Source organism: Cnephaeus nilssonii (assembly GCF_951640355.1).
Source record: "Cnephaeus nilssonii genome assembly, chromosome: X".
Lineage (NCBI taxonomy): Eukaryota > Metazoa > Chordata > Mammalia > Chiroptera > Vespertilionidae > Cnephaeus > Cnephaeus nilssonii.
The window spans coordinates 124078002-124089803 of NC_137071.1; the positions used below are offsets into that span (position 1 = coordinate 124078002).

Consider the following 11802-nt stretch of genomic DNA (forward strand, 5'->3'; position numbering starts at 1 on the left):
CCTCCTTTAATTATATATGCATATGTCTACATCTGTTTTTCCTGTGTGTCTGTGAATTTGGATTGGTAAAGGAGGCTAGAACTTGTATGTGATTTACCACATTGATCCAGTTATTGCTTATGAAAAGTTTTGTCTGTAATTTCAGTGGGACCAATGCAACACTTTCTACATTATAATATTATTGAGAATATTTTCCTCTTTTTTACAAATATATTTTTATTCATTTCAGAGAGGATTTCAGAAGGGAGAGGAAAAGAGATAGAAACATCAATGATGAGAGAGAATCCTTGATTGACTGCCTCCTACACGCCCCGCACTGGGGATTGAGCCCACAACCTGGGCATGTGCCCTGACCGGGACTCTAACCGGGACCCTTCAGTCTGCAGGCCAATGCTCTACCCACTGAGCCAAACCAGCTAGGGCTATTTTTCCTCTTCATGAAGGTAGTATTATTACCATTCCAAATGGGATTTTGGAAAATTAAAACTAATTGTTTAGAATTTTATTTTCAATAACTGCTAACCTGCCCCAAGTGTTAATTCTTACCCAGGACTGCAATATACTTAGTGCCACTTAGGCTGTCTTCCTTCAGACAAATGCTAAATCCCATTCCTTGAGCTTTTAAATACTCTTTCAACTTTCTAGATTAGTAGTGACCATTCTCATGTTTCCTAAATTATTTTTGATTGTGTATATTAATTTTTGTGTTATTATAGGGAACTTATTTTTAAAGTGCTTATTTAGAAGACAACAGTTAATTCTAGCTTTTTTAGGAGAGTGATAGGAGGTCAAAGAAGAGGGAAGAGTGATTTTATTGCCAGCCATGCGTAGCCTGATGTTAACAGTTTTTAGAGCATGAATTTAAAGTAATTTTGAGATCCATTGTAAATTTCTGTGTGCTTACAGAAAGTAAAAAATTTGATTTGGTAATATTTTCCTGTAAATCTACATGTCTAGAAAACAAGCATAAATAAAAATGTTCAGTTTAAGAATATAGGGTTTTGCCTAAACCGGTTTGGCTCAGTGGATAGAGCGTCGGCCTGCAGACTCAAGGGTCCCAGGTTCGATTCCGGTCAAGGGCATGTACCTTGGTTGCGGGCACATCCCCAGTAGGGGGTGTGCAAGAGGCAGCTGATCGATGTTTCTCTCTCATCGATGTTTCTAACTCTCTATCCCTCTCTCTTCCTCTCTGTAAAATATCAATAAAATATATTTTTTAAAAAAAAGAATATAGGGTTTTGCCCTAACCGGTTTGGCTCAGTGGATAGAGCGTTGGCCTGCGGACTGAAGGGTCCCAGGTTCGATTCCGGTCAAGGGCATGTACCTTGGTTGTGGGCACATCCCCAGTAGGGGGTGTGCAGGAGGCAGCTGATAGATGTTTCTCTCTCATCGATGTTTCTAACTCTCTATTCCTCTCTGCAAAAATCAATAAAATATATTTAAAAATATATACAGGGTTTTGCCCAGCCAGTGTGGCTCAGTGGTTGAGCATCAACCTATGAAACAGGAGGTCACAGTTAGTTTCCTGGTCAGGGCACATGCCCGGGTTGCAAGCTCGATCCCCAGTAGGGGACGTGCAGGAGGCAGCTGATTGATGATTTTCTCTTATCATTGAAGTTTCTGTCTCTCTCCCTCTCTGAAATCAATTTAAAAAACATTTTAAAAATCTTGAAAAGAAGAAAAAAAGTATAGGGTTTCAGTAACCTTTTTTAGTAAATTAGTGCATATGAAGGAAATAATTTCAATTTTTCAAAGTTGCTATAAGGGAAAATATTCTAGGGTAGGAGATTCATATTCTGTTGTTTTATTTATCTGAAGTCTAAATAATATATATTTTTTATTTACTGACTAGTAGCCCATTTGCAGGAAGAATCCTGCAAGCGGCCGCTGCCGAGGCGTGCGCTGCTGCCGTTGCTTCCGCCGCGCCTGCACCCACGTGCCGCTGCCGCCCGGCCCGCTCCGCCCCGCCCTACCCGGGATTTCCCTCTGGCAGCCACCTTGCTTTCCGCTTTTCCTCCCTCTTCCTTCTAAGATGTCTTCAGTCTTCACTCCTCCCTCCCTCAGCGTATGCAAATTAACCACCATCTTTGTTGGGTAATTTGCATACTCGTTCTGATTGGCTGGTGGGCGTGGCTTTTGGCTGGTGGGTGTGGCGAAGGTGCGGTCAATTTGCATATTACTATTTTATTAGGTAGGATTTTAAACAGGAAGGGGGGAGAGAGGGGAGGAGACAGCCATTAGTTCCACTTATTTATGCATTCATTGGTTGATTTTTATATATGCCATGACCTGGCATTGAACCCACAGCCTTGGTGGATGGGGACGACACTCTAACCAACTGAGCTCTGCCAGGGCCTGAGCTTTTTAAAGAAAGGGGAAGGCTTCATTCCGTAAGCTGAATACTTCAGGTTCTGTCTGAAATGGTACTATTAATGCAAGTATACACGGCATTCTGTTTTTGATTACCGATTCGTCCATACAAGAAACTGCAATGGCATAACCAACTGCGACACCTTACCTAAATTTTTACCATTTTGATTTTTGTCTCGATCAGGAGATGTCCCCAGATGCCTCACTTCCAGGGGATCCAGAGGCCCATCCTGCTGCTGTGCCAAGCGGTGGAGCCACTCGTCTGCACACAGGAGGTGGATATTTTGGCCTAAGCTTTACTTGTCCTAGTCTCAAAAATCCTATTAGCAAGAAATCCTGGACTCGCAAATTAAAAAGCTGGGCATACAGGCTACGGCAGTCAACCAGCTTTTTCAAGAGATCAAAAGTCCGTCAAGGTAGTGTGCTTACAGTCAGGGACCTAGACTAGGTAACATCACTTTTCATTTACTTCTGTTCGGTTTTTGTTTGTTTTTTTTCTTCATACACAAATGTTGCCACTTTTTGCCACGTAGCCCATGTATGTGACGCATCCCATTAACGTCATTGCCATTTGATTTTTCCTTCTGTAAGTAATTTGATTTTCTACTTTTTCATTTCATATAGATACTAAGTCGGGATAAATCTTGCAATGTCTGGTTGAGAGTTAGGGTAACACTTTTTAATTGTCTAGCCGGAGTTAAGCTTTTTTCTGCTTTTTCTTCATTTTGGGGAATGTACACAAATTTAGCCTTAACCAATTTTCTCTTTTCTCTTTACAATTTGGCGAAACAGTGGAAACAGATGATGTGATATCCACAGTTGCTCCTGGTCCCATTCCTCTGGCAGGAGAGTCCGCAGCTGATAGTAGGCCTTTGAGTAGATGCAAATCGATGAGTGGATCCTTTCAGCGGGGCCGGTTCCAGGTTTGTGCTTTTGATTAAATCCTTATCGACAATGCATTATAACAGGTAACAGCATTGAAGCCAGTGTAGATCAATGGTCGGCAAACCGCGGCTCTTTGGCCCCTTGAGTGTGGCTCTTCCACAAAACACCACGTGAGGGCGCGCACGTACAGTGCGATTGAAACTTCGTGGCCCATGCGCAGAAGTTGGTTTTCGGCCTGGACGAGTCTATTTTGAAGAAATGGCCTTAGAACACTCAAGAGGCCAAAGAGCCGCCTGTGGCTCGCGATCCGCGGTTTGCCGACCACTGGTGTAGATCATTGTCATATTTAATTTGCATCCCTTCACCTTTTGAAGCCATCCAGTAAAGGTGTCTAAAGAAATGGGGATTTATAGAGGGGGGATAAATAGTGATGGAAAATGAATGACTGAATGAATGGCATCCTTTAAGAAAAAAGAAATGGATTTTAGTAGCTGGAAGAGAACATAGAAAGGGATCATTATTTTGTGGTGGTGAAGCATCCATCTTATATAAAAACTGCTGTTTGAAATGTTAACCCTGCTATTTTGGCTTCTGTAAATGCTTGCTTGCTTAAATAATAAGGAAAATAAGACTACTCCCGTTCTAGAGAGGCCATTGAACCTTCCCCAGATGAAGTTATCAGTGCTGGCACCAGGCCAAGCCTTTGGTTGTGGTCTCAAAGCCCCAGCACATAGGGGCTCTTTAAGAACTTGCTAAGGGGACCGGAAAACCCCATATTGGGGAGACAAAGAGGGTAAAAAGGTATAAATACAGGAAACTTCCTATGTGACTTCGCCCAGAACTCTAGAGACATTTTTCTCTGGGCCCCGCGCGGAATAATAATAATAAATGTAACTCCATCTCTCCAAGGGTTGCTTGGTTCTTCTCCGTTCTTCTGTAACAGTGGGAGGTTGGGTCACCTGTTTTTATAAATCCCATTTCATGTCTTTTAGTATCTTGGCATCTTTAATTATGGACTTTTTTTTTTTAATTGTGGAATTTTATTTGAGCAGTCAATGCCAAGGCTCTTTACCCAAGGGGACCAATTGAAAGCCTTTGAAGCCCAGGTGGGGTAGCTCAGTTGGTTAGAGCCTCGTCCCCATGCACCAAGGTTATAGGGTCAACCCCCTGTCAGAGCACACACAAGCATCAACCAATGAATGCATGAATGAGTGGAACAATGTTTCTCTCTCTCTCTCTCAACCAATGAATGCATGAATGAGTGGAACAATGTTTCTCTCTCTCTCTCTCTCTCTCTCTCTCTCTCTCTCTCTCCCTCCCCCCTCTCTCCTTCCTTCCCTCTCCCCCCCCCTTTGTCTCTTTAAAATCAACAAATAACAAAATTTAAAAGAAAGACTTGCAATATGGGGAGATGCATGGGATTTTAAAGCTTTGGTATTATCAATGTGTACACCACAAGCAGAACAGCCAGTTGTCTGTGCCACATGTTGATCCTGAATTTCTTGGTGGGTTCGCTCTTTGGTTAGGCGGAGCCAGCCACTTTTGCCTTTTTGTATCTCAGGTGATTACCATCCCTCAGCAGCAGTCCGAGAAAGTGACATGTACTGGAATCAAACACGGACCAGCCTTCAATGACACGCCAAGCCATTCTAGTGAAGAAGCGCCAGCCTTCACTGAAACAGCAAAGGCTCAGGTAGTAGAAATAGAACCTGCCACGCACAGTCCAGAGACTGTGTTCGCTCCTCAGAACCCAGAAGCTCTTCATGAAACCGTTCAGGAAGGTAAACCAATTCCTAAACCAGGAGACAGTTCCTCTTTCAGCACAGCCGGTGAGACTGATGTCTCCTCTGTAACCCCGGAAAAGGAATTGGCAGAAAACTCAGCTACGGGAAGTAGCATGCAGTCTGGCTCCGAACTGCTGCTTAAAGGGAGAGAGAGACTTACCGTTGAGAAACAGCTTTGCTCTGATGGTGAATTTTCAGCCACTCTTACCGACAGAGGGAACCCTGTGGCGGAGAGTAATCCGGAGAGCGATCAGGGCCTACCACTCCATGAAGAAAAAGCCTGCGCTCAGACAGAGAGCTCACTCTTCTATTCGCCATCTTCCCCAATGAGCAGTGATGATGAATCCGAAGTAGAGGATGAGGACTTGAAGGTGGAGCTTCAAAAATTACGAGAAAAGTAAGAACTGTTTCTCTTTTGTCACCTAGCTAGTTGCCCTGGGTTTAGTTTGGTGTTTTTGTTTTTAAATATATTTTTATTGATTGCAGAGAGGAAGGGAGCGAGAGAGAGAGAGATAGAAGCATCATTGATGAATCATAGATCAGCTGCCTCCAGCACGCCTCCTACTGGGGATTGAGCCCGCAACCCAGGCTCGTGCCCCTGACTGAAATCGAACCCGGGACCCCTCAGTCGCAGGCTGACACTATCCACTGAGCTAGGGGTGCCCTGGGTCTTATAGAACTGTTAGGTTGCTAACTAATTTAGGACTGGTGGCATTTTATATATATATATAATTGATTTCAGAGAGGAAAGGGTCAGGGGGGAGAGAGACATCGATGTGAGAGTGGGACATTGATCTGCTGCCTCCTGCGTGCCCCGCACTGGGGACTGAGCCCATAATCCGGGCATATGCCCTGACTAGGAATTGAACCATGAATTCCTGGTTCATAGGTTGACGCTCAACCAGTGGGCCATGCTGGCCGGGCAGGACTGACGACATTGTAATGATTGAAAACTTTTTTTATGATTGAAAACTACAAAGACAGCATCTGATCCCACTGGTTATGAGCTCAGTCCTACAAGACTGCGCCCCCCGCCCAGATGCCAGTCACAAGTCCAGGTGGTATTACCTATGCTTCTGACTAGCCTGTTATAAGTTGGAGGTTCCCTCCAAAGGATGCAACTCAAGAACAGCCAACTGGCAAGGTATGGGGGAAGGAACATGGAACTTCCATGCACTCTCGTGAGTGCCACTCTCCGACCAACCTGGAAACTCTCCGAACCTTGTAATACAGGAATCTTTATGGAATCTTCATCTAGATAGGTGTGACTGAGTAAATCATTGACCATTGGTGATTCATTTGATCTCCAGCCGCACCCCTCATCAGAGGTCAGGGGGAGGAGCTGAAAATTCTCATCCTATAATCACTTGGCTGGTTCCCCGGGGACTTTTACAAAAGTCACTTGATTGACTTAGACACCGGTGTGAGGTTGTGCGTCGTTTCTCATTAGGAATAACAAGACACTCCTTTCACCTTTATTACTCTGGAGCTATTTGAAGACACAAGACCAAATATATCACAAACAATTCTCCCATTGCTCTTATCAGGAAATTACAAAAATCCATCTCCTATTTCTCATGCCCTAATATAATTTCTCAACCACTGTGACCTATTTCATTTACAAATATATAGTTTTTGCTTTTGACAAAAGTGTTATCATGATACACATGTTATGCTGCAATTTTTTACTTTGTCACCTATGTATATTCATGTTTGCACAAATAATCTGTATTCCATACACTGAAATAGCTTATCACCATTGAAAGTTTATTTAATCTCTCCTTAATGGACATTTCAGTTTTATCCCATGTTTTGCTTGAAGTGAACATCCTTATTTGTTATACAGTTATGCAAGTATTTTTGTAGGATCAATACCTAAAAGTAGAATTGCTGGGTTAAAAGATATGTACATTTTAAAGTCCATAGATATTGCTATTATCAAATGTAGCTATACCGTTTTGCACACCAAACAAAAATATATGAAAGTGCCTATTTTCCCACTTCTTAACAACATTGGGCTGGATATTGTTGATCCTTTCAGTTTTATTCCAATCAGATTAATTCCATTTTTAAAAATTATATTATCTTAACTAAAAGTGAGGTTGTGCATCATCTCATTTATTGGTTATTTGTATTTCTTTTTCTTTGGAGTCACCTTTTCATATTCGTTCCCTCTTTTCTAAAAGATAGTTTCTTTTTTTCTTAGTGATTTTTAGGAATTATTTACATATTCTAAATATTAACCTTTTCTATATAATGCAGATACTTTTTTTCTTGTTTATACCTGCATCATATAATAAAGAAAAAATTGATATTATCAATGCTCTGTGACTTTTAACCTTTGTTTTGCTGTTTTTCACTATATTGAAGTTTTAGAAATTTATTCCTATCAGTTTGTTGACCTTTCTTCTTTATGTCTGATTAGTTTAATGGTATGCTTAAGAAGACATTTCCCATTTTAAAATTGTGAAAACATTCTGTATGTCCACATTCTTAATCTAAATTCCTTGTTAACCGTTACTTGTAGTGGTGTGACATTTTTTCGCTCATCTGTACAGAACCAGCACCATTAAAACGCTTTCTGCCTCATTTTTATGTAGACATATTCAGGAGGTGATAAATCTTCAAACCCAGCAGAATAAGGAGCTGCAGGAGCTCTATGATCGCCTCCAGGCAATTAAAGATAGCAAACTTCAGTCATCTGCGGTTTCTCTGCCATCCGCATCCCCACCGCGTCGACCAAGATCTCTCAGAAGCAAACTTCGGAGCCGCCCCCAGTCCTTGACACAGGTGGACAGTGATTCGGCTGCTACAGGTAAATCGATTTTAAAAGTGGTTTTAAAAACATTGGCCAATGATCAGCAAAATGAGAAAAATCATGATCATGTATTTTTTATTAAGCTAAGATGATTTGAAGAGGTGCACATTCTGAGATTCTTTTCTACCTTTTTTGCTGTTAAATGTTCTTTTATGAAATAATGATGAGGATAAATGAGAGATTTTGGAGAGCAGATTAATCTATTTCATGTTTTTATTTGGAAAACAAAAACCCGAAGTCCCAATTTCAGTCCCCAAGTACTTTTTGAAATTTTAGCAATTAATGGGAACTGCTGGTCTAACATTTAGAGTTTATTGTTGGTTGCCAACAAAGATTATCTTAAAAATATAGTCATGTTCTATCTGATACAAGATCTTTATTATTTATGAGAATATTAGAAAATGTACTTGTTTTTGTTAATCCTCACTTGAGGATATTTTTTCCATTGATTTTTAGAGAGCGTGGAAGAAAGGGAAAGAGAAAACGAGGAACACGAACATGAGAGACACATCGATTGGTTGCCTCCAGCCCCCTCCCAGACCAGGGCTGGGGATGGAGCCTGCAACCGAGGTAAGTACCCTTGACTGGAATCAAACCCATGACCCTTAGGTTAGAGGGCCAACACTCTAACCACTGAGCAAAACAAGCTAGGGGTGTACTTTTTTTTTTTTTAAGGATCAGTCTCTATTTAACTAATAAAGAAGTTGTTAGTTAAGTCAGCCTTCCTTGGTTACATGTGCAAAGTCAAGGCGGGAGTTGAAGGTGTACGTTAAGGATGTATGTGAGATTTCAATAGAATTTGTGGTAGACGGAATGATGGCTACCTCCCACCCCCACCCCAAGAAGTCTGTGTTTACATCCCTGGAACCTGTGACTATGTTCATTTGTATGGCAAAGTGGAATTGAGGTTGTAGATGGAATTAAGGGTGTTAATTAGTGGATTTTATTTTATTTTTATTCTTTTGCTAATCCTCACCCAAGTATATTTTTCCATTGGTTTTCAGAGAGAGTGGAAGGGAAACATCGATGAGAGAGAGGAGAAACATTGATGTGGAAGAGGAACATTGATTAGTTGCCTCCCGAACATTGTAGCACGGGAACAAGCCTGCAACCGAAGTACATGCCCTTGATCAGAATCAAACCTAGGACCCTTCAGTTTGCGGGCCAACGCTCTATCTACTGAGCCAAACAAACCAGGGCTCAATGAACTTTAAAATAGGGAGATTTTCGCCCAGTGACGGGGGGTGGGGGGAGTGCAGGAGGCAACTGATCAATGATTCTCATCATTGATGTTTCTATCCCTCCCTCTCCCTTCTTCTCTGAAATCAATAAAAATACATTTTTTTTTAAAAAAAAGATAGGGAGATTTTCCTGGATTATCTGGGTCCAATGTAATCATAAGCATTCTTTAAATTACAAAAGGGAGACAGAGGAGAGGGTCAGAGAAAAGATGTGAGGAGGGAAGCAGTGTCAGAGAGAATCAATACGGCTGGCTTTGAAGACGGAGGGAGGGGGCCACAAACTAAGGAATGTAGGCAGCCCCTAGAAGCTGGAAAAGGCCTGGGAACATCTCTAAAGCCCCCGGAAGGACAATGCAGCCCTGCCAACACCTTGATCATAGCCCAGTGAGACCCATGTCAGACTTCTAACCTACAGCACTATAAAATAATACATTTGTGTTGTTTTTACGCCACTAATTTTTTGAAGCTCATTGTAAGTCAATATGGTATACTGAAAAGAGAGAGAGTCCCTGTCTCAGCTTCATTATTTCCAGGCCTGGCTCTGTGGTAACTAATTGCGTTAACCCAGGCATGTCAATTAATTTTTCTGGGCCTCTTCTCCCCATTATAAAACAACTGGTTTAGATTAGACTTCTAAGAGTCTTTCTACTTTTAACATTCTGTGATTGTTTTTTTTGTTGTTTTTTTTTAAATATATTTTATTGATTTTTTACAGAGAGGAAGGGAGAGGGATAGAGAGTTAGAAACATTGATGAGAGAGAAACATCAATCAGCTGCCTCCTGCACACTCCCTATTGGGGATGTGCACACAACCAAGGTACATGCCCTTGACCGGAATCGAACCTGGGACCCGTGAGTCCCCAGGCCGAAGCTCTATCCACTGAGCCAAACCGGCCAGGGCCTGTGATTGTTTTTTAACTCTTCTAAGTATCTATCTGAGGATTAGGGTTGATGCTAATTTTTTAAGCGACACTACTATTTATTATACTTGATTTATACCTAAGGTGAACATATAATTTGCAATCCAGACAAGAGGAAGTGTTTGAGAACAAAAGGAGTATGGTTAGTAATTACTTCAGGACAACAGCTTTAAGCCAGAACTGCCCCAGATAAACTGAAATGTCTGCTTACTCTGTCAATTGCATTGGTGTTCAAATAAGAGTATTTATCAGTTTTAATTCCTTTTCATGGTTTCCCTGGTTTTCCTTATAGATCCACTGTGTGCGGAGAGTAATACAGCATCAAGCCAGCAATCTCCAGCTAGTAAAAAAGGGATGTTCACAGATGACTTACACAAATTGGTAGATGACTGGACAAAGGAAACGGTTGGAAATTCTCTTATTAAGCCAAGTTTAAACCAACTTAAACAGAGTCAACACAAATTAGAGACTGACAACTGGAACAAAGTACATGAAGTAAGTTGTTTCTACCCAATTCTCTTCACTTATAAGAATTAAAACCCTGGCTGGTGTAGCTCAGTTGTTTGAGGGTCATCCTGTACACCTAGGGGTCCCCGTCAGGGCACATGCCTGGGTGTGTTTGATATTTAGAGAATGGAAGGGATGGGGAAGAGAGAGAAACATTGATGTGAGACATATCCATCAATTGCCTCCACATGTGCCCCAACTGGGGCCAGGGATCGAATCTACAACCCAGTTACATACCCTTGATCAGGAATCCAACCTGCAACCCTTTGGTGCTCAGGCCAACACTAACTGTTGAGCCACACCGGCCAGGGCCTGAGATGCTTTTGAAATATCCAGTTCAGTCTTTTAAAAATAAAAGTCACATTATTGTTTATAAAATGCTTGTTATAGAATTTAATCAATGTGGAAAAATACGAAATTTAAAATACTGCCTTCAAATCCCACCACCCAGATATAATTGTCACTAGCTTTTGATAAACACCATTTCAGGTATCTTTCTATGTCTGTATATGGATACATGGAAATCCTATATAATAAAAGTGTAGTATGCAAATTGTCCCCTCAACCTGGGGTTGTCCAGGAATTTGACCAGGGGGTGGGGCCGGCTGGGGGAAGGGAGGGAGGCCCCAGCCAGCAGCTGCTAGAGACTCTACCAGTGTATGAATTTTGTGCACTGGGCCTTTAGTATATGTATAAAAAATGCAGTCATACTGTTTGTGCTCTTTTGAATCAGAAGTGTTAAATTCAGTTTTACTTTAACCGAACAAAAACACTGATATGAAGAAGGAATTGCTGAAACTTAAGCAAATGTGTGGGGGGTTTTTCACCTCAAGAGATATTGTCATTTATTCTTTTTTAAGAAATATATATTTTATTGATTTTTTTACAGAGAGGAAGGGGGAGGGACAGAGAGTCAGAAACATCAATGAGAGAGAAACTTCGATCAGCTGCCTCCTGCACACCTCCCACTGGGGATGTGCCCGAAACCAAGGCACATGCCCTTGACCGGAATCGAACCTGGGACCCCTCAGTCCACAGGCCGACGCTCTATCCACTGAGCCAAACCGGTTACAGCTGTCATTTATTCTTGAGTCAAGCTCAAAAACTTTACCCTAACTTTGGCTTGAAACTTTCAGTTTAGTTGAAATGGTTTTAGCTTGACCATTCACTTTAGAAGAACTAAGCATTTGGGACTGATACTAATCTCTCCTTTGAGAATTATTTACTTCCATTAGACTTATTAGTCCCATGTGCATAAGATTTCAGTAATCTTTATA

At 41.5% G+C, this 11802-nt stretch overlaps 1 protein-coding gene across 3 annotated transcripts in view; it reads left to right on the forward strand.

Annotated features, from left to right (window-relative positions):
- WNK3 (WNK lysine deficient protein kinase 3) overlaps window positions 1–11802 on the forward strand; it is a 121747-nt gene that overhangs the window by 102841 nt on the left and 7104 nt on the right. For all 3 annotated transcript variants that reach the window (XM_079765008.1, XM_079765007.1, XM_079765009.1), the window contains 6 exons: window positions 2555–2645; window positions 3163–3293; window positions 4817–5436; window positions 7640–7854; window positions 8314–8427; window positions 10311–10513. In XM_079765008.1, the coding sequence (XP_079621134.1) occupies window positions 2555–2645; window positions 3163–3293; window positions 4817–5436; window positions 7640–7854; window positions 8314–8427; window positions 10311–10513 (1374 nt within the window). The remainder of the gene's footprint in view (window positions 1–2554; window positions 2646–3162; window positions 3294–4816; window positions 5437–7639; window positions 7855–8313; window positions 8428–10310; window positions 10514–11802) is intronic.